The sequence below is a fragment of the Natrix helvetica genome (genome assembly GCF_964273705.1).
Source record: "Natrix helvetica genome assembly, chromosome: 11".
Lineage (NCBI taxonomy): Eukaryota > Metazoa > Chordata > Lepidosauria > Squamata > Natricidae > Natrix > Natrix helvetica.
The window spans coordinates 13,295,192-13,320,114 of record NC_138562.1 but is presented as its reverse complement, the minus strand read 5'-3'; the positions used below and the strand labels follow the sequence as shown (position 1 = coordinate 13,320,114).

General features: G+C 45.2%; 2 protein-coding genes across 6 annotated transcripts in view; one reads left to right on the top strand and one right to left on the bottom strand.

Moving 5' to 3' along the window:
• The first annotated feature begins 138 nt into the window (after positions 1-138).
• SRPX2 (sushi repeat containing protein X-linked 2) lies at positions 139-21,142 on the top strand. Of its 3 annotated transcripts, XM_081963879.1 has the most exons (13): positions 139-515; positions 1,605-1,640; positions 1,891-1,953; positions 2,621-2,759; positions 9,693-9,776; positions 10,686-10,877; positions 12,562-12,738; positions 14,126-14,252; positions 14,341-14,462; positions 15,849-16,028; positions 16,953-17,086; positions 17,227-17,348; positions 18,184-21,142. In XM_081963879.1, exons 4-13 carry the CDS (start codon positions 2,690-2,692, stop codon positions 18,362-18,364), a joined length of 1,389 nt encoding a protein of 462 aa, XP_081820005.1. In that variant the 5' UTR covers positions 139-515; positions 1,605-1,640; positions 1,891-1,953; positions 2,621-2,689; the 3' UTR covers positions 18,365-21,142. The 3 variants fall into 3 exon arrangements, with proteins under 3 accessions (XP_081820005.1, XP_081820006.1, XP_081820004.1); XM_081963880.1 differs by lacking the exon at positions 1,891-1,953; XM_081963878.1 differs by lacking the exons at positions 1,605-1,640; positions 1,891-1,953 and having other exon boundaries at positions 140-515.
• The window catches only part of SYTL4 (synaptotagmin like 4), a 30,837-nt gene continuing 26,912 nt past the window's right edge, over positions 20,999-24,923 (bottom strand). For all 3 annotated transcript variants that reach the window (XM_081963873.1, XM_081963874.1, XM_081963872.1), the window contains exons 14-17: positions 24,353-24,479; positions 23,313-23,412; positions 22,281-22,489; positions 20,999-21,594 (exon numbers count right to left, since the gene is read on the bottom strand). In XM_081963873.1, the coding sequence (XP_081819999.1) occupies positions 21,452-21,594; positions 22,281-22,489; positions 23,313-23,412; positions 24,353-24,479 (579 nt within the window). In that variant the 3' untranslated portion in view covers positions 20,999-21,451. The remainder of the gene's footprint in view (positions 21,595-22,280; positions 22,490-23,312; positions 23,413-24,352; positions 24,480-24,923) is intronic.

Genomic DNA, 24,923 nt, shown 5'->3' with positions numbered 1-24,923 from the left:
GAAAGCCATCCCGTTCTACACTAGAGTTTCTCCCAAACCGAGCTTAGCTGTCAAGTCTTCCCACGCGGTTGCCCTTGGAGAAACCAGGCTGGCAGAGAAGCAAGCATTGCACTTAAAAGTTCAAAGAAGAAACACGCCCGCCCGGCTGGCCGCTTTGATCTCGCAACCATCCCTTGGCACGTCAAGACATCTTCCGGGCTGCGCATCTGGAAAGGCTCCCAACCGGCCCCTCGCCTATTGCCTTTGCAACCCTGGAGCTGTTTGAGCTGAGTGAGCCTCTTAGGAAAGTGTCTCTTTCAGCCGCCCCTTCTCTCTTTTTTCCCCCCCTCCTTAGAGCAGACTCTGGCCAGTCTCAGCTGCCCCCCACATCTGGGCAGCATTAGCCCAGCCCCTGACCTGTCAAAGAACAGGCTGCTGCTTTTGCAGCGAGTTTGCAGCGAGTTAAGACGGATTTCCTGGATGGTGTGAGAGAAAGGAACGGGAAAGATCACTGCACATTCAGCTGCAGGAGACGGGTAAGGAAGGGACAAGACGTATATTTTCTGGACAAAGTTCTGAAGTTTAACTGTTGTCTAAAAAAAAACCCGTCAGTCATTCAGATGTTTTTTTGGGAAGGGGTGGTGTAGATAAAATCAGAGGGCAGCATGTTATGGATGGAAACTAATCAAGGAGAGAAGCAATCTAGAATTAAGGAGACATTTCCTGACAAGTTAGAACAATTAACCAGTGGAACAACTTGCTTCCAGAAGTCGTGGTGCTCCACTGTTGGAGGTTTTTAACAAGAGATTGGATAACCATTTATCTGAAATGGTACAGGGTCTTCTTCTGTTTGGGCGTGGGTTGGACTAGATGACCTCCAAGATCATCATGTTATTCTATTTTCTGTAAGGCTCCCTGAGCTGACGATGCTGGTTAGAGAATTATGGGATAGTTATTTTTAGTGTGAGTTTGGTGGGTGTTACCCGTTTAGACATATGGATGTGTAGTGATGTTGAATGGGTTTTTCACCTTGGATTAGACAGTGCCGGAGTCTTTGTTTTTCCTTTCCCCATCTTGGATTCTCTAAATCGCCAAGTACAATAAGCCCATCTATCTAAAGGGCTTTGTGTCCAGACCGACTGATTTATTTATTGATGTAACGGAACAAAGGGGGCTCTTTCCAAGTCAGTTTTGCAATGCAGCTTAATATGAGCTTTGTGGCGGACAGTAAAATATCTGTTATTCACAATAAGGCAGGAGTGTCCAAACTTGGGAACTTTAAGACTTGTGGACTTCAACTCCCAGTGGGGAATTCTGGGAGTTGAAGTCCACAAGTCTTAAAGTTTCCAAGTTTGGACACCCCTGCAGTAAGGCAATAAGAAGGAGCAATGTTTTTTTTAAAAACAATGGAAGCAAAAATCAGTTATGTCTATGCTTTGTTGGAAAACAGATATGTTTAGAATTGTGTTCTCAGTCCTGGTCCTCACCAACTTTAATATTTAATAGTAAATGGCTTTAATATTCTTATGGCGCATTCCCTCTTTGGGTAATAAAATGAATCGACCTATTGTGTTTAGCTTTATTTTTTTTCCTTTTGAGCTTCTGCTCCTTAATTTTTCCTGCAGACTCTTCATAGGAGAACTCCTTTCAAACTGCCTAAGGTGGGAAACATCACACTTTCCTCTTTACATTTTATGTATTTTATGTATGTATTTATTACATTATATTTATTTAATGCAATGGCTGGCATGCTGCCTCCCTAAGCATGGAGTAAGCATGTGCTTTAACTTGCAATAGGGATCTACCCTTTGGGATCACTCTTAGGTCCTCAAAGGGGTTTCCTATTTTCTCAAGAGGAGATCAGTTTGATGCTAGCTGTAATCTTCCATTTATCTGGAGTCTCTCCCACAGAACCTGTTGGAATTTGTTTTCAATACCCACCGAGCCAAATCCTGAAATTCAGAACTTGAAAAGGTAAAATACTAAAAACTTCGGGAAAGATTCTTGGTTTTGCAAAGACTGGAGGCTAAAAACATGTTGAGACTCTAGAAAGAGTGCAGAGAAGAGCAACCAAGAGGATTAGGGGACTGGAGCCTAAAACATATGAAGAACACTTGCAGGAACTGGGTATGTCTAGGTTAACGAAAAGAAGGACCAGGGAAGATATGATAGCAGTCTTCCAATATCTTAGGGGTTGCCAGAAAGAAGAGGGAGTCAAACTATTTTCCAAGGCACCTGAGGGCAGGACAAGAAGCAATGGGTGGAAACTAATCAAGGAGAGAAGCAACTTAGAACTAAGGAGAAATTCCCTGACAGTTAGAATTAATCAATGGAACAACTTGCCTCCAGAAGTTGTGAATGCCCCAACACTGGACGTTTTTAAGAAGAGGTTGGATAACCCTTTGTCTGAAGTGGTGTAGGGTTTCCTGCCTAGGCAGAGGGATTGGACTAGAAGACCTCCAAGGTCCCTTCCAACTCTGTTATTCTATATGCTAGCATGTCTCCCTCCCTTCTCTCACAAGAAACATATCCCCTGCCACATGAGTAAATGTGCAGACCGATTTTACATCTTTTACACAGCCATTCCCCTTGCCTCTCTCTTGTACTAACCTCAAGCCTTTTTATTTTTCCTTGGTTTTAGATTGAATTACCAACCACAGAGGCATGCTGGTATTTCTCTGCTGGCTCCAACCTTCCCCTGAACACAGAGATGTTTCAAGAGGCATCACTCGTCTTCCTGCTTCTCTGGCCCACTTTGGTGACCTCCACCTGGCATGAAGGTAAGTACTGACAAACCACAACTGCGGAGGGAGATGGATGACTACAGCAGTCCAATGTCTTTGGGGAGTCCACAATAGCACATTCAGATCAATCCTGGTGCTCTTTCTGTTATACAGAGAGAGATACCATCTTTAAAGCGAAGGAAAAACTTCCTTAACAGTGAGGACAATTAACCAGTGGGAAGTCTTGCCTTCAAACATTGTGGGTACTTCATCACTGGAGGTTTTTAAGAAGAGACTGGATAGCCATTTGTCCAGAATAGTATAGGGTCTCCTGCTTGAGCAGGGGTTAGGTTTGGACTAGAACAGGGGTGGGCTTTTAGCAACCGGTTCTCTGCCCGATGATGGGTTGATGTGGCCATAGTGGGTGTGGCCTACTCGGCCTCCTGCACCATGGGGGCGGGTCACCCTCCCGAGGCTCCAGAGGCTTTCTTCGAGCCTTCTGGAGGGTGAAAATGGCTTCCCCCGGGCTCCGGAGAGCGGAAACAAGCCCGTTTCCGGACTTTTAGAACTTCTGGGAGGCCCATTTTCGTCCTGCCATAGCCTCCAGGTGGGCCCTGCACTTACCTGGCATCCAAAATAGGCCACATGGAGACTCCTGGAAGGGGAGGGGAGGGCTAGCTAGGACCAGCCAGCCCTTCCAACTACCAGTTGGGCGAACGAGATGCAAAATTAGCATCCAGCTCACTTGAACCGGTTCGAACCGGCTGAATCCCATCCCTGGCACTAGAAGACCTCCAAGGTCCTTTCCAACTCTGTTATTCTGTCCTCTATAGCTGATCTTAGGATCAAATCACACCCATATGGTCTGTTGAACGGACGTTTATTTTAATATGGCTGTTTGAATCAGTTACGGGAGGAATCGATCATTGTAGCGAGAAGCCGAAATGTACCCCAAACCCTTTCTGCAAAATCCTTTGTTATTCTGTTAAGGCTGCAGATGCAGAGAGCAAGGGTGGAGAAACTGCAGCCTGCAAAACCCTTAATTTCATTTCTGCAAAAAACAAAACAAAACCCACCACCGCAGCCTCTTGCAATAATGTTACTAATAATAAAACAGCAGTGCAATTTTTTTAGGTTATTTGGTGGCATGGGGAAAACCTATTGCAACGTCATTTGAACAAAGCATGGTTAAAACAAATCCCAGCTTAGCAGGATGTGAAAACCCAGGCATATATAAATAAAATGACCATATGGTAGTATCTCCCTGCTGGATAATAGGATGGGTCAAGATTAACACAAACGAATCAATTGTCTGACTTTACATTGGGACAGGGGGGTTATAGTGATATATGACCCATCCAACTCTGCCTGGCCTTCTGCAAATACCACGCTCTATCTGGAGAATACCTGGATGGATTTCTACTCCAAAGGAGCCAATCAAAGAAACTCAAGAAGTAAAGCAGGAGGATAGCTTCGAATAGCCATAGTTTATTCTTTAGCCAGAGGGATGCGATGGCTCAGTGGCTAAGACACTGAGCTTGTTGATCAATCAAGATTGGTGGTTCAGCGGTTCGAATCCCTAGCGCCGTGTAATGGAGTGAGCTCCCGTTACTTGTCCCAGGTTCTGCCAACTTAGCAGTTCGAAAGCACGTAAAAATGCAAGTAGAAAAATAGGGACCACCTTTGGTGGGAAGGTAACAGCGTTCTGTGCGCCTTTGGCATTTAGTCATGTCGGGCACATGACCACAGAGACGTCTTCGGACAGCGCTGGCTCTTTGGCTTTGAAACAGAGATGAGTACTGGAACGACTAGCGAGGGGAACCTTTACCTTTACCTATTCTTTCGCTCCCAAACTGAACCTGGAATTCTACTCTGACGGGCTAAGGGAGACAGAAACACATAAGCATACGGGACTGGGACTATCTCTTGAGAGAAGTAAATATAGTTCTTCCCACACCACAGCTTTCCTGTGGTCGCAGGAACAGATGCTATATTTTTGTAAAAGTTTCCATGCCTCGCTTCAGGCCAATGAGAGAGGTTTTGGCAAATGGTCAGTCTACAGCAGTTAGACACCACAAGGCAGAGGGAAAAAAAACATTCCTTTTTTCCTTCCTTAGCAAATTTTGCCTGGGTGCCTTACTAAAAATCCATCCATCGCTTGGTCGCCACAGCTAACAAGCAAATATTTTCGGGGGCACCCTTCTTCCCTCTTCGGTGGATTATAACGTTTTGGAAACATTGCTGCCGCTTTGCTTGTGCATGAGAATTAAAAGATAATGCTTCTCTTTTAAGCCCCCGTTTTCTAGACTAAGAAGGGGTTTGCTGGGTTAAAGCAGCTTCATCATCCTCTGGTACCCAAGCTGTGCTCTTCTGATCAACAGAGAGCTGATTAAATGATGCTTAATCAATTCACCGAATAATCAGATTAAGCTTCTGCTACTGCTGTAGAATTCGGTGGAAACGCTGCCGAGTCAGTGGGATAGCAAGACCTACACTGTCCCAATTCTCCAGAAATACTAAAATAGAATTTCTGAGTCACTATGTTCTGACCTAGGCTTCCCCAAAAAGCACTAGGCAGAGTCCTGGTCCCGAGAAAAACCATTTTATGAAACGAATGTGAATTCCTTTCATTCACATTCAGCCAAGGCCTGGCAAACAGTCTTGCAAAGGAATATTTATGACCACAGACCTTATCTATCTTGGAAAGCTGCCATGTAAATATTTTCCCAAATGAGGTGCTGTGCAAGAAAGACTGGGCACAGAGTCTCTGAGATTCAGGGACAGATCTTCACACTCCTGAAACGAATCTCACAACTGAACAAACAAATTGCTTCCTGCAAAAGCCCACTCCCCTTTCGCTCCTCTTTTATTTCCTATGGGAAGGGCCAATCACCTTCCACCTGTGACTTTGCTCCCAAGTCTACCCTGATTTCTGAGTTGTTCTTTTCTTCTGGAAGTTCTGCGCATGCGCACACTGGGAACAGGCTCCAGCTGTTCCTCTGCCTCACTGCTGTCTAGCTCCTTAGGAACCTGATCACTGCCAGATGGTCTCAGCTCCGTCTCTGCCTCCGATGCAGAGCCCTCGTCCAAGCCTTCCCCAGCCTTCAGAATTAGCCCAGGCTCGTCCCCAACCTCCTCACTGTCCAGCTCTACTGGCTGCTGGCGGGCCACAACACACTACCCCAAAGGTGCTTTTTTCAAGAGGCAACTGGACTTTCTGATTTTTCTTTGAAGACATCTCGCTTCTCATCCAAGAAGCTTCTTCAGCTCTTCTTTGGCACAACCATGACCTGGATGACGGAGAATCCTCATAGAGTTTCTGAGTCATTGTTTTCACCAACGAGCACCACTTATTGCAAAAATGCCACCTTATCATTGTCAACACACCTTTAATCCAGGGGTGAAATCCAGCAGGTTCTGACAGGTTCTGGAAAACAGGTAGCGGAAATTTTGGGTAGTTCGGAGAACCGGCAAATGCCACCTCTGGCTGGCCCCAGAGTGCGGAGAGAATGGAGATTTTGCAGTATCCTTCCCCTGCCACGGCCACCAAGCCACGGCCACCACTGCTTTAATCTAGTCTCCAATCTAGCCAAGTATGTGTCCCTGCCTTCCTCAGTGACTTAGTTCATCTATGAGAACATAAGGGACGGTATCACTGCACCAGTAGCTCTGAATAAAAGCTCCTCTCTTGCCCACTTCAATACTTTGATTGCTGTGCTTTTTTCCCCTTTTTGACTTGTCTCCTCTATTCCTCTCTAAGATTGAGGAATAAGATTCTTCTCTTCAAGATCTTGAAGGAGATCCTGAGTTTGACTCCGTCCAACTCAATCCTGCACATCACTTCCAAGACTAAGCCGGAGCCAAAGAGGAGAGACCAATTTCTGCATTCCACAGAGGAGGCTCTGTGACAACTTTATTTATGAATTCTACAAACACAGCGACTGTATTTCTCAAGAAGGCTGACTCAACCCTTTCCTTGCTGGTAAAGCAGACACCAGACATTCCCTGGAGGCTAGTGGCCTAGAAATTGGATACCAGAGGAATTTTAAGTGGGAAACAAACGAGCCATGCACTTTCTAAGATCTTTGATCCGCGTAGTAGTGTCTAGAGTAGAACGTTCTCTTCATCTCTCTCTGGTTGGTCTGCTCCTCTCTTCGAGCCGTGGAGAACATCTTAGCCAGAACAAGCTAGGAAAACAAAACTGCTCATTCCGGTCAGATTCCCCAAACAATAAAATAATACTTTTATTTCGATGAAGCAAGATGGCATGTTCTCAAGAGTTTCCAAACCTTTCTTTTTTTAAAAAATGGTTTGAGTAGCATGCTTTGTAGCCCTTGTGGAATTGCGCTGTGATGTTCACCCTAGGATTTGTGGCATCCAGCCGACACTGAGCATCAGCGACCCTCCACTTAGGAGCACAATGAGACTCACGAGGAGACTCTCAAAGCAAGCCAAACATCTGGCATTTGGCTTAACAGGCGCACAGTTTCAGGGATACAGCAAAAATAAAAAAACACGCCTCATTTCAATCATGTGTAGCTAAAATTAGATGAAAAGACACATGACCGCTTGCACGAGAGAATCGTAATGACTCCAGAAAATAGAACTCGCCATGGAGAGGATGAACTGTGTCACGCGGAATGGGAAGTAACCCAAAGGAAACGTGACCTCATTGGGTTAAATGCCATCTGCCAGCGCTTCCTCATTCATTTCAGATCCAGATCGGTTGCTGCGATTTGCCCCGGAAATTATTTTTCTCCCTTGTGTTCTGCTGAACTTCACAAAAGTGGCAAACTTCACAAAACTGCCTTCAGAGTCAGACATCAGTGAGGCAGACAAACAGCTGAAGCCTGTTTCCAGTGTGTGCATATCATCTAGAGGAGCAAAGGATAAGGGACTTTCTTTGTTGTTTTTGTTAGTGTCCGACCCATCGCGACCTCATGGATAATGTTCCTTCAGGCCTTCCTGTCCTCTACCATCCTCTGGAATCCATTTAAGCTCACGCCTTCTGCTTCAGTGACTCCATCCAGCCACCTCATTCTCTGTCGTCCCCTTCTTCTTTTGCCCTCCATCGTTCCCAGCATGAGGCTCTTCTCCAGTGAGTCCTTCCTTCTCATTAGGTGGCCAAAGTATTTGAGTTTCATCTTCAGGATCTGGCCTTCTAAAGAGCAGGGTTGATCTCCTCCAGGACTGACCAGTTTGATCACTTTGCAGTCCAAGGGACTCGCAGGAGTCTTCTCCAGCACCTGGTTTAAAGGCCTCCATTCTTTGGCGCTCAGCCTTCCTTATGGTCCAACCTTCACAGCCACACATTGCAACTGGGAAAACCATAGCTTTGACTATACACACTTTTTTTTGACAGGGTGATGTCTCTGCTTTTTAGTATGCTGCCTAGATTTGCCATAGCTTTCCTGCCCAGGAGCAAGCGTCTTTTAATTTCTTGGCTGCAGTCCCCATCTACGGTGATCTTGGAGCCCAGGAAAATAAAATCTGTCACCACTTCTGTACCTTTAGGGACTTCCTTATCCCTAAAACAAAGAGCTCTCCCTCTGTGGCTGGTTTTGCAGAACTTGCTAACCCCCTTACGTGGTTTGTGGCTTTGCATAGTGTGTGAATCCAGCCAGTGGGCTCAATCGGCTATGGTTAAGCAAACCACACCTTGGCACAGCAAGCCGTTCCAGGCATTGGAAGAAGGCCACTTGGAGAGTCAGGAGCCCACAATGTGAGCCCCATGAATAGATTTAAGTTCTGCCTCCGCTAACTCTGTTTCCAAGTCACTCCTGTGGCTTCATAGATAAGAATGCACTTAATCTACGGTGGTTGCTGTGGGGGGGGGGGGGGGGAATGATATTTCTCCAGGACTTCTTTTCTGAGATTTGCTCTAGCAACAGCTCCCTGTTGAAACTAGCAATACATAAGATAAAGGCAAAGGTTCCCCTCGCACATATGTGCTAGTCGTTCCCGACTCTAGGGGGCGGTGCTCATCTCCGCTTCATAGCTGAAGAGCCAGCGATGCCCGAAGACGTCTCTGTGGCCATGTAGCTGGCATGACTAAACGCCGAAGGTACACGGAATGCTGTTACCTTCCCCCAAAAAGTGGTCCCTATTTTTCTACTTGCATTTTCACGTGCTTTTGAACAGCTAGATTGCAGAAGCTGGGACAAGTAACAGGAGCTCACTCTGTTATGCTGAGCTAGGGATTCAAACCGCAGAACTGCCAACCTTTCTGATCGACAAGCTCAGCATCTTAGCCACTGAGGCACTGCGTGGAGATAGTGGTTGTCATTTCGTAAATCTTCAATGTCCACGTTGCTGTCTTCCTTTAGGATAACATCTCCTGGTTCTCAGTTATTGATTGCTGAAGGTCAATCTCCAATCTGTTACATTTAATTCATTTAATTCAACCAGACTCATAAATTATGTCTTTCCACGGAGCAGGGAGACATTCTGGCAGGTTGGATAAAAATCGATGGTTTTTTTTTTAAAAAAATTAAAAACAGATTTTTTAAAAAATTAAATCAGATTTTTAAAAAATTTTTTATCAAATTTATTTTAATAAAATAAATTTGGGAGTAAATTTACTATTTACTATTGGGAGTAAAAATATACCTAAATATAATTTTCTATTTAAGATACATTAATAATTTAGTTTATTCGGCGTGAAACGGAACTTAGTTATGTAGCCTGCGGCTGTATATTCTGCAATATTGGGACTATCGGTGAGTTCAACAGGGGGTCAGAAGAGGAGCCGCTGCGGGACAGAGATGACAGCTGCTCTTTAGAAATTATGATTTAAATGGAGTTGACTTAAATCAAGTCTTTTTACTAGTGATTTAAATCATGATTTAAATTGACCTGATTTAAATCAAGCCCACCCTGCATTCCGGTCACACCCATCCCCAGCAGCACTTAATCGTACACGGCTATTGGACATGGACAATTTTGAGGAAGAGCTTGTGCTAGGTTTTATGGCTTCCCTTTCTCCCCCAGGATCCAGATATTCCACTGAAGAAAGTCAAACTGACGACGTGTACCTCACGGAAGCTTCCATTGTCCCTGCTCCAGATTATCAAGGTACCCAACTGCCATTCTGAGCTTCACTGTTCTGAGACCCCTGCAGGGACAGATCTGGTCCTTCTGCCTCCGTTGGGAGTGAACATTCACTTCTCAATGTGGGGTCATCAGGAGATAATCGCAAGGAGTTAAATTGCAGGTAGACTTGGCCATTTCAAGTTCTTGGCAACATTGCTCTAGGTCAGGAGTGTCAAACTCAAGGCCTGTGGGCTGGATCCAGCCCGTGTGATTATTAGATCTGGCCCGAACAGTTGCCTCACATTCCGTTACCTTAGTTCAAACTGACAAGACGTTCTACTCCTTCACTCGGAGCTGTCTGGGGCTCCTTACAGTACTAAACGTCGGTACCTCACCAAAATGTCTACGCCTTCACCAATGGAACTGTTTCGGGACTCAAGGTGGAGGGAGAGATATTCCCCTTAAGTGTTTCAATCACCAACCACCACTGAGCCAATTTCTCCTGCATAGCCCAATCACATGGTTTCATCACAAGATACGGGTATCCAGCTAGTAAACTAATATAGTGTGAAGAAATAATGGTCATGAGAACCCTTCCTCTCTTTTTCTAGTGTTATGGTGGAACCATTATCTACTTACTTCTACGTACCCTACACCCAGCCTTTTCTAATTTTCATTCCATCCATAAATTGCAATGAAATGAAGCTACACCATACAAATAATGAACCAAACAACAATCTATTATAATATTGACAACATAGGACACAACGGACCTACACAGTGTAGGAAAGCATGATTTGGCTATCACTGTAAAGAAAACCTTGTTTTTCAGCTCCATTTTTTTTGTCAAAGCTGCAGCAGTCACTGATAGTTCTACAGAAGCAAGTGATGCTTGACATCATAAGAGATCTTCTACACGATCCTTTCTTTCTCTCTTACCCCCGCCCTTAGTTCCTCGGTGGTGTCATCCACTAATCATTTACAATGGGGAGGCTACCTGCTATTCACCCCGTGGAGGAAATTACCGCAGCAGCCTGGGGACACGCTGTGCGCTCTCCTGCAACCGTGGGTATCGCCTGATCGGGCCGAGGTCTGTGCAATGCTTATTGAACCGCCACTGGTCAGGGATTATCTACTGTAGACGTGAGTATTAGCTCAGATTCTCCTCTGAAGTCTGTCCCCACCGACACCAGGGTCATCCATTATCAGTTGGGTGGGTGCTATCAAGCCACCAAGAGACGTATCCAAAATTTGAAGTCTTACAAGTTAAGCAGACAAGACCTTGGTTTATGGATTATAATAAGCCATAATTTGGCTGGACTAGAAGACCTCCAAGATCCCTTCAAGATGCTGTGTTGTTCTGTTCTGCTAGTTTTCTATATTCTATTCTATTCTATTCTATTCTATGGTCTATTCCATAGCCTATTCTATTCTATTCTATTCTATTCTAATTTTCTATTCTATATTTTATTCTATTCAGTATACTATTATATGGTCTATTCCATAGCATATTCTATTCTACTCTACTCTAATTTTCTATTCTATATTCTGTTCTATTTTCTATTCTGTTTTCTATTTTATTTTATTTTATATTCCATTCCATTCCATCCTATTCTTGCTATAGAGGGGAAATAGCCCAGATTCACACACTAGAGATATCACTATGGATATGTAAAATCATAGTATAACTTAGCACAATGTCTGGACAAAATCAACGGATTCTTTAGAAAAATACTTGAACTACCGGTAATCCTTTTCCCAATCTTTCCGGGAATATGTTGGCCTAAAATTTTCATTGTCCCATTCATTCCTGGTCTTTTCAGAAAACTGGAATAGAGCCAAAATCATGCGACCAGACTCCTAAAGGATGGGATTTAAGCCCTATGCAACTGGATGAAAACGTCAGTCAGTAAATGTTGACTAACATGGGGCAAATGTCTCTAGTAATGGTCTCCCAACTGCAGAGTGAAGTGCTAAACAGGCTTGAATCAGTATATTCTCATTGCAAAGTGAAGGCTTTAGCTTTGGGTACAAAGCATCCCGAAAAAGAGGGAACAGAAGATCAAGGAGGTATTGCCACAAGAATGCTGGACTGTGGTTAGGACCAACTTCAAGTTCATTGTAGGAGATGACCAGGTTCAACCTGAAGGCAGGGTCAGATGCATCATCAGTCTGGAATCTCTGTCGCCATAAGAGACCTAAATTCAGCCCTGCTTGAAGCTTGTTGACTTTTATCTGGTGCCAATTCGCCTTGACTGCCTTGATTCTTGTGTACATTGGCATGAAATACACTTCTAGTATTTTTGAATTCTATCCTGCTTCCTGATTTCTTTGCATCTGACATTCATCCTAGCCCAGTTGTTCAGTCTCAGTACAGTCTGCTTCGCCGCAATTGGAGAGGAGAATGCTTCTAGGTGCTCGCTAAGAAAAGATTTTTCAAAATGACCATCAGCTCATTAATATTTCTTATATGGTAATTAACGCGCTCTGATGCTAAGGAGTTCTACTCTCCCTCCCCACCTGAGAACAACTCTGTTCCAACTGCCACTTGCCTTATATTAACACGATCGGATGCTAAGGAGTTAGACATTCTACTACCCTTCCCCACCTGAAAAGAACAGTTGCCTCACATTCTGTTTCTTCCTGATTTCTTTGCATCTGACATTCATCCTAGCCCAGTTGTTCAGTCTTGATACAGTCTGCTTCGCCACAATTGGAGAGAATGCTAATTCCTTACAAAGTGGGGTATAAATCAGTAAGTAACGTTTAGATTCTCTCTCTCTCTCTCTGTCTCTCTCTCTCTCTGTCTCTCTCTCTCTCTCTGCAGAGGTTCGATGCCACACATTGCCAGCACTTCAGTACGGGTCGTACCACTGCTCCAATGGGGTGAAGATTGATTCTCACTGTCACTACACCTGCCAACTGGGGTATCAACTAGAAGGTGACCTCAGCCGTGTGTGCATGGAAGAAGGGCGCTGGAGCGGTAGTGTGCCAATTTGTGTAGGTAAATTCTCACCCTTCCAGGGCTGTCCCCAGCCACGTCTTATAAATGTGAAGCTGTTGCTCCAAACTTGAGCTGAGCATCTTTCTTTCTCCAAAGCGACCTATCGTGTTTCCCCCAAAATAAGACAGGGTCTTATTTTCTTTTGACCCCCTGAAATAAGCACTTGGCCTTATTTTCGGGGAGGTCTTATTATTTTTGAGGTGCAGTAATGTGGTCACTTCATGGCTGCTGCTGTGTTGCAATATTTTCAGGGAGGGCTTATTTTCAGGGGAGGGCTTATTTTAGCGCATGCGCTCAAAAGCCCGATTGGGCTTATTATCCAGGGAGGTCTTATTTTTGGGGAAACAGGATATGTCCCAAAGGTGCTTTTCCAAAAGGCAACTGGACTTTCTTGGGTTTTTTTTTCTTGACAACGTTACACTTCTCATCGAAGCAGCTTCTTGGATGAGAAGCAAAATATTTTCAAGGAAAAAGCCGAGGAAGTCAAGTGTGGGAAAATCAGAAGTCCAGGCGGTTCAAATGAATATAAAGATTTATTGCAAGCGTATGCTCTCTATGAGAATCTGAACTACTAACGGTCAAAGCAAATTGGCGGTAGATAAGAGTCAGTGGGATTCAAGGCGGACTGAACTTAGATCTTTTGTGGGAATGAAAGGACTTGAGACTAATGACGTCTTTGACCCCTCCCTTGGGCTCAGTCTGGACATCTCTTACACCAGTTGCCTTTTGGAAAAGCACCTCTGGGAAAACTATGACCTGCATGATTGAGAATCTGCATAGACCCCAAAGCCACCTAGTATTCCACACCCAACTGTGGTGACTGCTGGGATATAACTATCTGGGGGGATGCTGAATATTTGCCATACTCTCTCTCCTGTACTCTCCAAATCCACTAAAACAGCTTTGAGTTGACCACGGTCATCCTTAAACCACCAACCTCACAACAGAAGACACCATATGAGGCAATTGGTGGACCTGCTCACTGACCTAAGAGGCATAACATTCACATTGTTCTGCCCAGCAATATTTGTTCTTATTTGCCATTTTTTAAATATCCAATATTTGTCATTGGGGAGGGCTGCAAAACCTTCAAGACACCATTCCTTTGTTCAGTGTACAGATAATTCCCACTTAATAACCACAATGATGTGGTCACTGAGCAAAACATCGCAGGATTGATTGATCGTGGTAGATTGATGCCACGTCCCATTCAGTCATTAAGCGATTCACGGCGGGTCACTAAGTGAGAAGTGATCTCAACTTGCCCTTTAAGTGCTAAACAGGCAGTCATGAAACGAGGTGCCTTTGTATTGAATCAGCATGGAAATAATTAACGATTCTTTTGCTGCTCCTTTCCGTGTAATTCTTCTCCCGTTTTCCCAAACAGACACAGAACCTCCTCAGATCCGGTGTCCGGATTCTCGAGAGCGAATAGCAGAGCCTGGCAAACTGACCGCCAGAGTTTACTGGGATCCACCCCGCGCAAAGGATTCTGCTGACGGCATCATCAAAAAGTGAGCTCAATGGGGACGTTGAAGGGTTCAAGTAAGTCTATTCGGGGATCTCCTAGGCTAAAAAGTCTCTCTGTTGTTGGGAGTTCAGACTGAAACGCCGGGGCCCAGAACCAGGATCTGAGTTTTCAGAAGGAGAACATCTTATTCGCTACGCTGTCTATGACCAGGCGCACAATCGAGCCACCTGCAAATTTTTGGTGAGGGTCCGAGGTAAGGAACAAGACCAAAGGAGTCCAAACCACCCTAAAAGAAGTATGTTCTCAGATTTGACAGACGTTCCCCCTTTTTTTTCAGGTTGCTATCATTACTTAACATCCCTGTGGTCAAAAGTGTGTTTTGTGGGGTCCCATAGTTGGATTCCTACACTGTGTTAAGCCATAGCATGGTAGAATGGCCTACTACCGTGTTTCCCCCAAAATCAGACAGGGTCTTATTTTCTTTTGACCCTCGATATAAGCGCTTGGTCTTATTTTCGGGGAGGTGTTATTATTTTTGAGGTGCAGGAGGCGGCGAGCGTGGTCACCGCATGGCTGCTGCTGTGGTGCAATATTTTCAGGGAGGACTTAGTTTGCGGGGAGGGCTTATTTTAGCGCATGCGCTCAAAAGCCTGATTGGGCTTATTATCTGGGGAGGTCTTATTTTCGGGGAAACATGGTAGCATGGTACAGTAGTGAATATACTGGAGTAGGAGATCCAGCTAAAAGGTTTACCTCAACCATGGAAGTTCAGTGGTGACCTTAAGCTCATCAAGAACTTACCGTATTTTTTGCAAAAAAAAAAGCGGGTGGAAATGTCTATGCATCTTATAGACCAAATGTTGCCGAAGCCCTACCCACCAGCTGTTTTCAGCCCCACCACGCCCTCTTTTCGTCCCGTTCCAGGCAGCAGGGATTGCGGCCACCAATTGCCGGCAGCAATAGGCGTGCGACAGCAATCCCGCCTCCTGGAATGGGCCAAAAATGGGGGGCGGGGAGGCGGCAATAGGTGTAATCCGCACAGCCGAACAGCTGATTGGCGATATTCCTGGAGGCTGATCCAACGCCAATCAGCTGCTTGTGCTCAATCAGGCTGCGATAACTTGCTGAAGCGGACCAGACTGTTTGCTGCAAGGACGCTAGCCAGATGAATACCAATGGATGCTGGGAGGCAGAGGCAGGTTTTTTTTTTCTTGTTTTCCTCCCCAAAAGCTAGGTGCGTCTTATGGTTTGGAGTGTCTTTTAGTGCAAAAAACACAGTAACTTGTGTCTCACAGGATTGTCCTTATCAGGGAAGAAATGAAAGAGAACATGCTTTAAACACCACATGGAGCTCCTTCAGAGAAGAATGGTGTCCGTCTACAGAATGAATACATTAATGAAATGGTTGGTTTGGTTTTGGCCAATAAGGGAAACCCAACCTGACATTTGTAGCTTGCTTAGTCACACTTTCCAAAAGTGTGACATATTTCAAGAAACAGGACATGACTACGGGGGAGGTTCCCTGTAACTATCTGGAAAGGCACCTCTACCGCTTCTCCAAGGGTTTCTTCTAAAGGGATGGGTTTTGTTGAGTCAAGGAATCCTTCTCATTTAAGGCCACTGACTTTCCCTTCTCCAGTGAGTCGCTGTCCCACCTTGAAGGCGCCCGAACATGGATATCTCAGCTGCACTTCAGCAGGGAACAATTATGGTGCCAACTGCGAATACCAGTGCGACGGAGGCTTTGAGCTAGAGGGGACCCGTTCACGGGTCTGCCAGTCCAGCCGCCAATGGTCAGGTTCTCAGGCCAGGTGTACCCGTGAGTGAATCTGGGATTTGAGACGGTGGGGGGCATGCGGAAGGACACAAAGGACCCTCGGTGATTCATTTTTAAGACCCCGTATCCAGCTCGGATGCTGCTTTCCTCTTTAGTCTGAGGCAGAAGTCCTGATAATCGGAAAAGCAATCGAGCTGAGCCAATATTGGTGGCACTGAAAGGATCAAATTTCTCCCTGCCAACTTATGATTTTTTGAAAAGGTAAAAATGGTTTGTTGGATAAGTCAACACTAAAGCACCACTAGCAAACAACAGTGGGCTTTTGGGTTGCTTTCCCACATAAACTTTCCTGAGCTGTGGTGGCACAGTGGCTAGAGTGCAGTACTGCAGGCTGCTTCGGCTGACTGCCGGCTGTCTGCAATTTGGCAGTTCGAATCTCACCAGGCTCAAGGTTGACTCAGCCTCCCATCCTTCCGAGGTGGGTAAAACGAGGAGCCAGATTGTTGGGGGCACAAGAGGCCAACTCTGTAAACCGCTTAGAGAGGGCACTGTAAAGCGGTATATAAATCGTGCTATTGCTATTCCTTTCAACACAGCAGTTAGTAAAACATGTTTGGATGCCAGGATTAGAGCCATTCAGATAACTGATATGGAACAGGGGAAGGAAACATGAAAGGAACCAAAGACTCCCAAAAGTGCTTTTTTTTCCCAAGAGGCAACTGGACTTTCTGGTGTTTTTCTTTGAAGACGTTTCGCTTCTCATCCAAGAAGCTTCTTCAGAGAAGCTGAAGGAGCAGGGCTGAAGAAGCTTCTTGGATGAGAAGCGAAATGTCTTCAAAGAAAAACCAGGAAGTCCAGTTGCCTCTTGAAAAAAAGCACCTTTGGGACAACCGTGACCTGGATGACGGAGAAGAATCTCCACGAACCAAAGAATCCATCTCTGCTTTGTCCTCTTTTCCCCTCAAGCCATGCAAATCAACGTGGACGTCAACTCTGTCACAGGCCTTTTGGATCAGTTTTATGAAAAACGCAGATTGCTGGTCGTCTCGGCTCCCGACTCCTCAGACCGCTACTATAAGATGCAGAATGCCATGTTGCAAGTAAGACTGACCAGGGGGGTTGGACTTGAGGACCTCCAAGGTCCCTTCCAGCCCTACGTTTCTATGATCTTCCCCGGTCCCTGCTGTCCTCCACAATTACAAGGGGCCTTGTAACTGTATTGTTTGTTTCTCCATTGCAGCAAGCGACCTGTGGGTTGGACATGCGTCACATGACCGTGATTGAACTGGTGGGTTTGCCACCTCGCGACGTGGGGCGGATCCGGGAGCTCCAACTCTCCCAAAAGATAGTGGAAGAACTGAGGTGAGTGGAAACCAAACTATGATAAACTGTGTCCTGTACAGCCACGGGAACCAATTAGAAATCTCATTTGCCATCCCTCAAGGAAAGTGACCGTAATCCAAAAGTTTTTAAAAACTTTTAAGTAAGTTTTAAAAAGTTTAAAAATAAGTTTAAAAAAGAAACAGAAGAGAGTCTTTGTAGCTCAAGCTTAAACTTAAGGAGGAGGAGAAGGAGAAGGAAGAGGAAGTTGAGGAGGACCGTGGAGTCCTTGGTGCTCTCTGAGCTTGGTTGTTTTCTTGCAGATGTTTCATTACCCAGCTAGGTAACAGCTTGAGATGTTCTTCAGATGTTCCCTAGTTGAGTAATGAAATGTCTGCAGGAAAACCACCAAGCTCAGAGGCCATCAAGGACTCCAACGCATATGGGGTAATCAACTTATGGAACTCCCTGGTCACCAGATAATAGTGAGAAACGTCGAAGTGAGAAGACCTCTCCAGAACCACATCTGGACTCTCCAAAAGGGTGCAGTCCTTTTTTTATTCTAGTCCTGCTCATCCATGGGCAACTTTTAAGAGATGTGGACTTCAAGTCCCGGAATGCCCCAGTTGGCATGACTGTGATGTCCACCTATTTTGTGCTGTCCACACATCTTAAAAGTTGCCACAGTTGAGAAACACTGTTTTAGAGAGCAACCCATCTAGGGGTCCAACTTGCCTTTAATCTAAGACCTTCTCCCACCCAGCAACTGAACTTCCCATGTAACTTCTTCTCTTCTTTGCTATCTTCTCTAAGCGTCATTGAGAATGCTTAGAGCCAATGGCCTAATCAATATTTCTTTGAAACCTTATTTCTGCAGGCAGCTCCTGCACATCAGTCATTCTCGCTTCAACGTAGTGTTGATTGACAAAGACGGCACCGACCGTGACCGCTACATCCAGCCAGTGACGCCGGATGAGCTGTTCTCCTTCGTGGATATGTACCTGCTGAGCACCCAGGAACAGTCACAGAAAGAACAAAACAGGGACATGTGCGAGTGACAAGGAACTTCCTGGTTGCCTTTGGCCACCAATGTCAACCCAATGGTCTTGTTCCCCATTAGCCAAGATGGTTAGGGGTGAAACCCGAAAAGCAACCGTTGGATTTCAGTCAAGGTGGCAGCAGAAGTTTCTTTTCTGACCCTGTAAGCAGGAATGCAGAGCTCTCTCATGGCCTGGTTAATATCTACCAATGTTGGAGGCACTATTCCAAAAGGGATGCTTTCTCAAATGTACATTTCTTTTCCATAAAGAGAGCACTTCAGACTCTTTTTGCCTGGATCATAATTCTCTTCACCCTTGTAAAGCAGGAAGTTGATGGGCGGATGTTGATGGGTTTGGTCTCCAGTTCCTATCCACCTCAACCTGAGCATGACCAAGGATTTCCAGAGTTGCGGTTTAACATCTAGAGCACTTCAGCGCAAGACCAGCTCTGGCCAAGGATATCGCTGAGATAACCGGTGTAGAACAAGATCTTCTGAATTGTCCTTCCTGCTCTCTTCTTACCTTCGCTCTTCTTTGGCGACATGCTCAAAAGATAGGGCTCACCAAAAATTAAGTTAGCTTAATTGCAAACTCACGGACTACCCTGTTTTCACCTACTATCCTGGTCAAATAACAAGCCAACATTCCTGGGTTTTGGGCTCTACAATCAGAGATGAACCAGGGCTAAAATCACAGGGCTTCCAGTTTCCTTCTTTCCTTCTAAGGTGGATAAAATGAGGTCCCAGTTTGTTGGGAGCAATTGGCTGACTCTGTACCCCGCGTAGAGAGGGCTGTAAAGCACTGTGAAGCAGTATATAAGTCTAAAGTGCTGTTGTTATTGCTAAAATAGTCAAGCTTACTATAAAAAAATAGGTTTTGCAACGTGGATATGAGGTCAGAGAAAGAGACCTTCAAAAAGACAAAGGGGAAAGCACGGAAGCAAATCTATCTACAGGTGCTTATTTTGCTAGGAGAACGTCAAGGCTACAGACAGAAGAAACCCAATGCAAAAGGGAAGCTCCTTGTAGCTCCACCTTTCCCAGATGCTTCTCCATAGCGGCACCAACAACGTAGCATGGACTCCTCAGAGATCAGATTGACCTCTTCGCCTTCCCCTGGTAACTTTTAGGAAGTTATGAAAAAGGAGAGCTTTGTAAAAGCACATTTCAATAACTTCACCTGTGCCTCTTGTTATTTATTTCTCATTGCGTGGGAGATTTGGCTTGTTTGCTGTTTTGATTTGGTTGTTTTCTATTCTGACGTTGCAACTGCTGTGTATCACAAGACTGAAGTTTAAAAAATCAAATAAATTCATTAATTTGTAAGAGGGCTAGCTTTTAAGAGGGCTGGGAGCCCCGGTGGCACAGTGGTTATGTGCAATATTGCAGGCAATTTGTGCCTACACTCTGGAGTTCGATCTTGACCAACTCAAGGTTGACTCATCCTTCCGAGGTCAATAAAATGAGGACCCAGATTGTTGCAGGCAACAGGCTGACTCTGTAAATTGCTTAGAGAGAGCTATAAAAGCAGTATGAAGCAGTATGTAAGTCTAAGTGCTATTGCTATCTTCCTTCCTTCCTTCCTTCCGTTAGAATGCAGAATTTCAGACTAATTCTGCCCACTGCCAGCAGTTTGATCCTGACAAGGTTGACTCAACCTTCCATCCTTCCGAGGTGAGTAAAATGAGAACCCAGATTGTTGGGGACAATATGCTGACTCTATAAACTGCTTAGAGAGGGCTGTGAAGCACTGTGAATATATAAGTCCAAGTGCTATTGCTCTTTAATTTAATTTTAGCACAAAAGGAACAATTGGGGTCCTTCTGCTCTTTTAGGTGACTCTGCCTCTTGACGTCTTCAACATTTGCCACGCTGGCTGGGTTTGACGATGTTGGAAGCCTAACATGTGGCAACCAGAGGATGCCTTCCCTGGCATCCTTTAATCCTCGATTAAAAACAGTCCAGGCCAGGAGGCCACTTCAAAGAAAACAAATACATATTAAGAAGGGTGTGTGTTTGTGTGTGTGTGTGTGTGTGTGTGTCATGCTGGATTCATGGGGTTGCAAAGAGTCAGGCACGACTTAGCAACTGAATTAAAAAAAACAACAGCAGCAACAGATAGTTGAAGGCTGATATAAGATCATAAACAAAGCTTGGCTAGATCAGATCTAATATTCCCCAAGAGAAAATCTCCAAGATCTAATATTTTCCAAGAGAAGAACACAACCTTCCTTGGGGCTGCGTCCTCAAATCAGGATTAAGACAACTGCTATTTCTGGTATCGAAGACAGCAGTCATTGGGATACATTTGTTCCCCATTCTTTTACCCCAGTCTCCTTTTAAAAGCCATCTGTTTAATACATTATTTTCTGCCTTGGATCCTCCTCCACTATTCCCCTTCCATAGATTAAATCCCAGATTTGGGCGCCATACAAGAAAAACAGCCGTGTCCCTTCTTCATATTCATGTAATTTTAGACATCCTTCCACCCCCTTCTTTCCTCCCACTTCCAGCACCGTAAACCTTCCACGTAAGTGAGGAAAAAAATACATCGATGAATGCGATTAGCTCCTTTCTTCTGCTTTCCAACTTACAGTAGACTTTGAAATGCAACTTTCAGGACCCTATGTAGTATCTGAAGTTTCAAGGACAGTTAAATTCCCTGCAGCTCCTGCAGGATAGATTTGAACTTTATTTCGATGAGCCTTTCCTGCTGACAAAAAGAGCAGGCATTTAAAACCGGATGTAAGGATACAGCTTACACCCAAAGGGCTTTTTTTAAAAACAAAAAAAGCAGGGGAAAAAAAAAACAAGGACAGCCAAGGAAGGAGAAGGAAAGGAGAAGGAAAAAGAGGGGTGGGGATGTTTTAAAGGCACTTTGTGAAGAGTTTGAGCACCAACAATATTGCAAAAGTGAAGAACCTCCGAAATAAAAAAGGCTGCCCAGAAAATATTCCCTTCTTTAGAAGGAGCCGGTCGGAACCTCTGTTGCAAAAGCAGCTCCTGTTTCTAAGGGAGCTGGACCGTTTTGGGCCAGTTCTCCAGAACACCTGCCACCCCCCCCTCCCCCTCCGATTTTGATTGTTCCAAGCAAGCGGCGACAAAATTACGGCTTCGTCTTGATCATGGTGGCCCGAAGAGGAAGGGTGCCTTCCGCCCAGGATCCTGGGTACTGGCGCATTTTCTGCCACAGGTTTATCTCCTCGCCCGTGGAATCCATCCAGTCGACTGCCTGGCCGTTACTCATTCCTGCAGAAAGCAAAAGGAAGGGTAAAGAGGAGACAAGGGATCTGTTTTGATCTAGGCTTCCCAAAAGCACGAAGCAGACTCCTCGTCCCGATAAAACCCCTTTTATTTAGGTTAATGGGAATTCCTCTCCAGCAAAGTCCCCGCAAACGGTCTTTCATGAGATTTCAGAACTACAGATTTCTATCAGGCTTGGAGAGCTGCCAGGCCGATATCTTCAAAATGCCATGCTGTAGCAGCAATTACCTGGCAAGAAATCAGGAACAGATCTTCACCCTAATGAACTGAACTAATTGCCTCCTGCAAACTCCACTCCCCTTTTGCTCCTCTTTATTCCCATTCACTGTCCATCTGTGCCTTTACTCCTAACTTGGCCATTGTTCCTTAGCTGTTGCCTTCTCCTGGCAGCTCTGCGCATGCACACACTGGGAAGAGGCTCCAGCAGTTCTTCTGCCCCACTGATGTCTGACTCTGTAGGCAGCTGATAACTGTCAAACAGCCCTGGCCCCATCTCTGCCTCCGATGCAGAGCACTCATCCGAGAGAATACACAGGGGCGGGGCCAGCCAGAGGTGGTATTTGCCGGTTCTCTGAACTACTCAAAATGTCCACTGCCGGTTCTCTAGAATTGTTCAGAACCTGCTAGTAGTAAGGCTAGTGGAACCTCAATGGGTCCTGTTGCTTTCTCACCATTGCCAACTCCAAGCCGGACGCCGCCCAAGAAATCATTGCTGGACAAAGGCTCCCGGTCCCACACGGTGAGCTCCAGACAGATGTGGGACAACTGTTCTGTAAAGATGTTATTGTAGACCAAGGTGTGATTGTAGTGAGGGTTCAGACTCTTCTTCACCACCGGGGTCTTCTTCTTCGCTGTCCTGTTCTTCAGAGGGAGCAAACACCTGTGGACAGGAAGGAGTCGGTGCTCATTCGTGAAAGAGGCTCTTACACTTGGACCTTGCCAAAACTAGTTGACCTAGAACCATGAGTCAGAACAAGCTGGATCTTCTTGAGAAGTTTTGCTCCAGCGACAACACATTGGTAGTCCTTAAGACCAGTGGTGTCAAACTCAAGGCCCACGGGCCAGATTCGGCTCTTGGGGTGCTTAGATCCAACCCACGGGGCCGCCCTGGAAACAGACCACGGCCTTCCCAAGCTCTGTTTTCGCTGGCAGAGGGTTGCAGGAGGCCATCGCAGCCGAAAACGGAGCTCAGGAGCCCAAGCATACTCAGGCCACCACAGGTGCCCCCGACACAAGTGACATTGAGCTGGCCATGCCCACCCGGGGCCCCTGGAAGTCAAATACAACCCTGATGCAGGCCTCAATGAAATCGAGTTTGACACCCCTGCTTAAGATGCTGCAGAGAAACTTCTCAATGCTCAGAACAGGATATTCTCTATGACTTGTTCATCTACCCCTTTACTAGCAAAGTCAAGCAAAAAGAAACTATCTGCATAATTTGTGCAAGGCCCCAGTGCTGGTGTGTTGTCTTTTTGTTAAAACAGGAATTAGATTCTGTTTTCCATTCAATATTCCAGAATTTACCCAGCCTGGAGCCAAGGACATTCATTCAACATTTGAGCATGTGCAGTGCCAACCGTGACGGTTATAAAACTTATATCCTGGCATCCACTAACACACAGGTCAATGTTGAGGACAACCGCTCCAAATCTCTCACTTCCTTTCTATTCAGCACTCGTTTAAAAGCCTCTTTCATTGCTCACCCCTTGACAAAGCTGTCCGATGTCCCGCCGGATTTGACTGCGGTCAAGTTCTTGGCTTCTTTGATCCAGACCTGAAGTTCACCACCTTCTTCCTTTTTGCCTAAACAAAAATCCTTGGTGAGAAGGGTGACAACCAGGGATGGTTTTCACTTACTTTCCCTACCAGTTGGCAAATGTAAGCAGCACATGTGTCTTTGGCTTGAAAATGTGCTTAAATAGGTGTTCTGAAGGAGGCTTCCCAAGAGCATGAAGCAAACTCCTGGTCCTGACAAAAAGTATTAATTTACTGTGAATTCTACTCATTCACACCCAACAAAGTCTTTCAAGGGAGGATTTACAGCCATAGACCTTATCTGGCTTGGACAGCTGCCAGGCTGAGATCTGCAAAACTTGGCAAGGAGTCTCGGAGAGTCACGAACCAATTAAGCGAACAAATTGTCTCCTGCAAACTCCACTCCCCTTTTGTTCCTCTTTTATTTCCTCTGGGAGGGGAAATAAATACTCCTAAGTCAACCCCTCTTATTTAGTTGTTCCCTTCGTCTGGCAACTCTGCGCATGCGCACACGGGGAACAGGCTCCAGCTGTTCGTCTGCCTCACGGATGTCTGACTCTGAAGGCAATTGATAATTGTCAGACGGCTCTGGCCCCATCTCTGCCTCCGACACAGAGCCCTCATCAGAGCCTTCCCCAGACTCCAGGACTGGCCCATCTTCCTCCCTATCCTCCCTACTGTCTGAATTTGCTGCCAGCTCTGCACTGGATGACAACCCTAAAATAAAACCACCAAAAAACAGTTTCCTTGACCAGGTGAATATTTACACTCCAAACTAACCCCGCTATAAAATCTGAAACTTAAAAAAGCTGTTTTCCACCAACAAATAGGTCAAGCTTTCTCCATCTCAGAGGAAAAGAAAAGGTTTCTTTGTTTGAACATCTGGAGCTAATGGAAAACAAAGCCTCCGGACAAATGCAGTAGATTTATTTTTTGTTTTTCGTTGTTTCATCCAAGGAAAAGCTGTTTAAACCTTCTGAGCCCTCACCTTTCTTCCCATTTCCTGCACCGAGATGTTTAGCTGGTGGGATGAACTTCAAGGACACCACGATCTCACCTTTGTACTGAGAAGAAGGAGGAGGAGGAGGAGAAGAAGAAGAAGCTTCTCCGAAGTTCTAAAAGAGAAAAAGGGCAATGCCACAGATTACCGTATTTTTTCGGAGTATAAGACGCTCCAAAGTATAAGACGCACCTAGCTTTTGGGGAGGAAAACAAGGGGGGGAAATCTGCTTCTGCCTCCCAGCAATTTGCCTCCTTGCAACAAACAGCAAACAGTACAGACGATATACCCTGTTTGTGGTTTTACATTTCAGACTATACTTGTACAGATGCTGTTAAAATTGATGAGCTTTATGGAAGTATATGTTATTCTCTGCTATTTAAAAGAAGATATAATAGCACGGGGCCTCTTCAGATCAAGCATTTATTTTAAAAAACTTTTTCATTTTGTTAAGTTGTCTAGAACTATAATAAAGCAGTCTTTAAAAAAGCAAGTCTAATAATTTGAACATTCTATAGGCATTTATAGTTATTGACTTACCTTCTTGTAGCAAACAGCC

Excerpts from the sequence above, each read along its gene's own strand:
- SRPX2 (XM_081963880.1), top strand. The coding sequence starts at position 2,690 with ATGTTTCAAGAGGCATCACTCGTCTTCCTGCTTCTCTGGCCCACTTTG. Across the intron at positions 9,777-10,685 it reads CCCTGCTCCAGATTATCAAG|TTCCTCGGTGGTGTCATCCA; the intron begins GTACCCAACTGC and ends CCCCGCCCTTAG. Across the intron at positions 16,029-16,952 it reads TTCTCAGGCCAGGTGTACCC|CCATGCAAATCAACGTGGAC; the intron begins GTGAGTGAATCT and ends TTTCCCCTCAAG.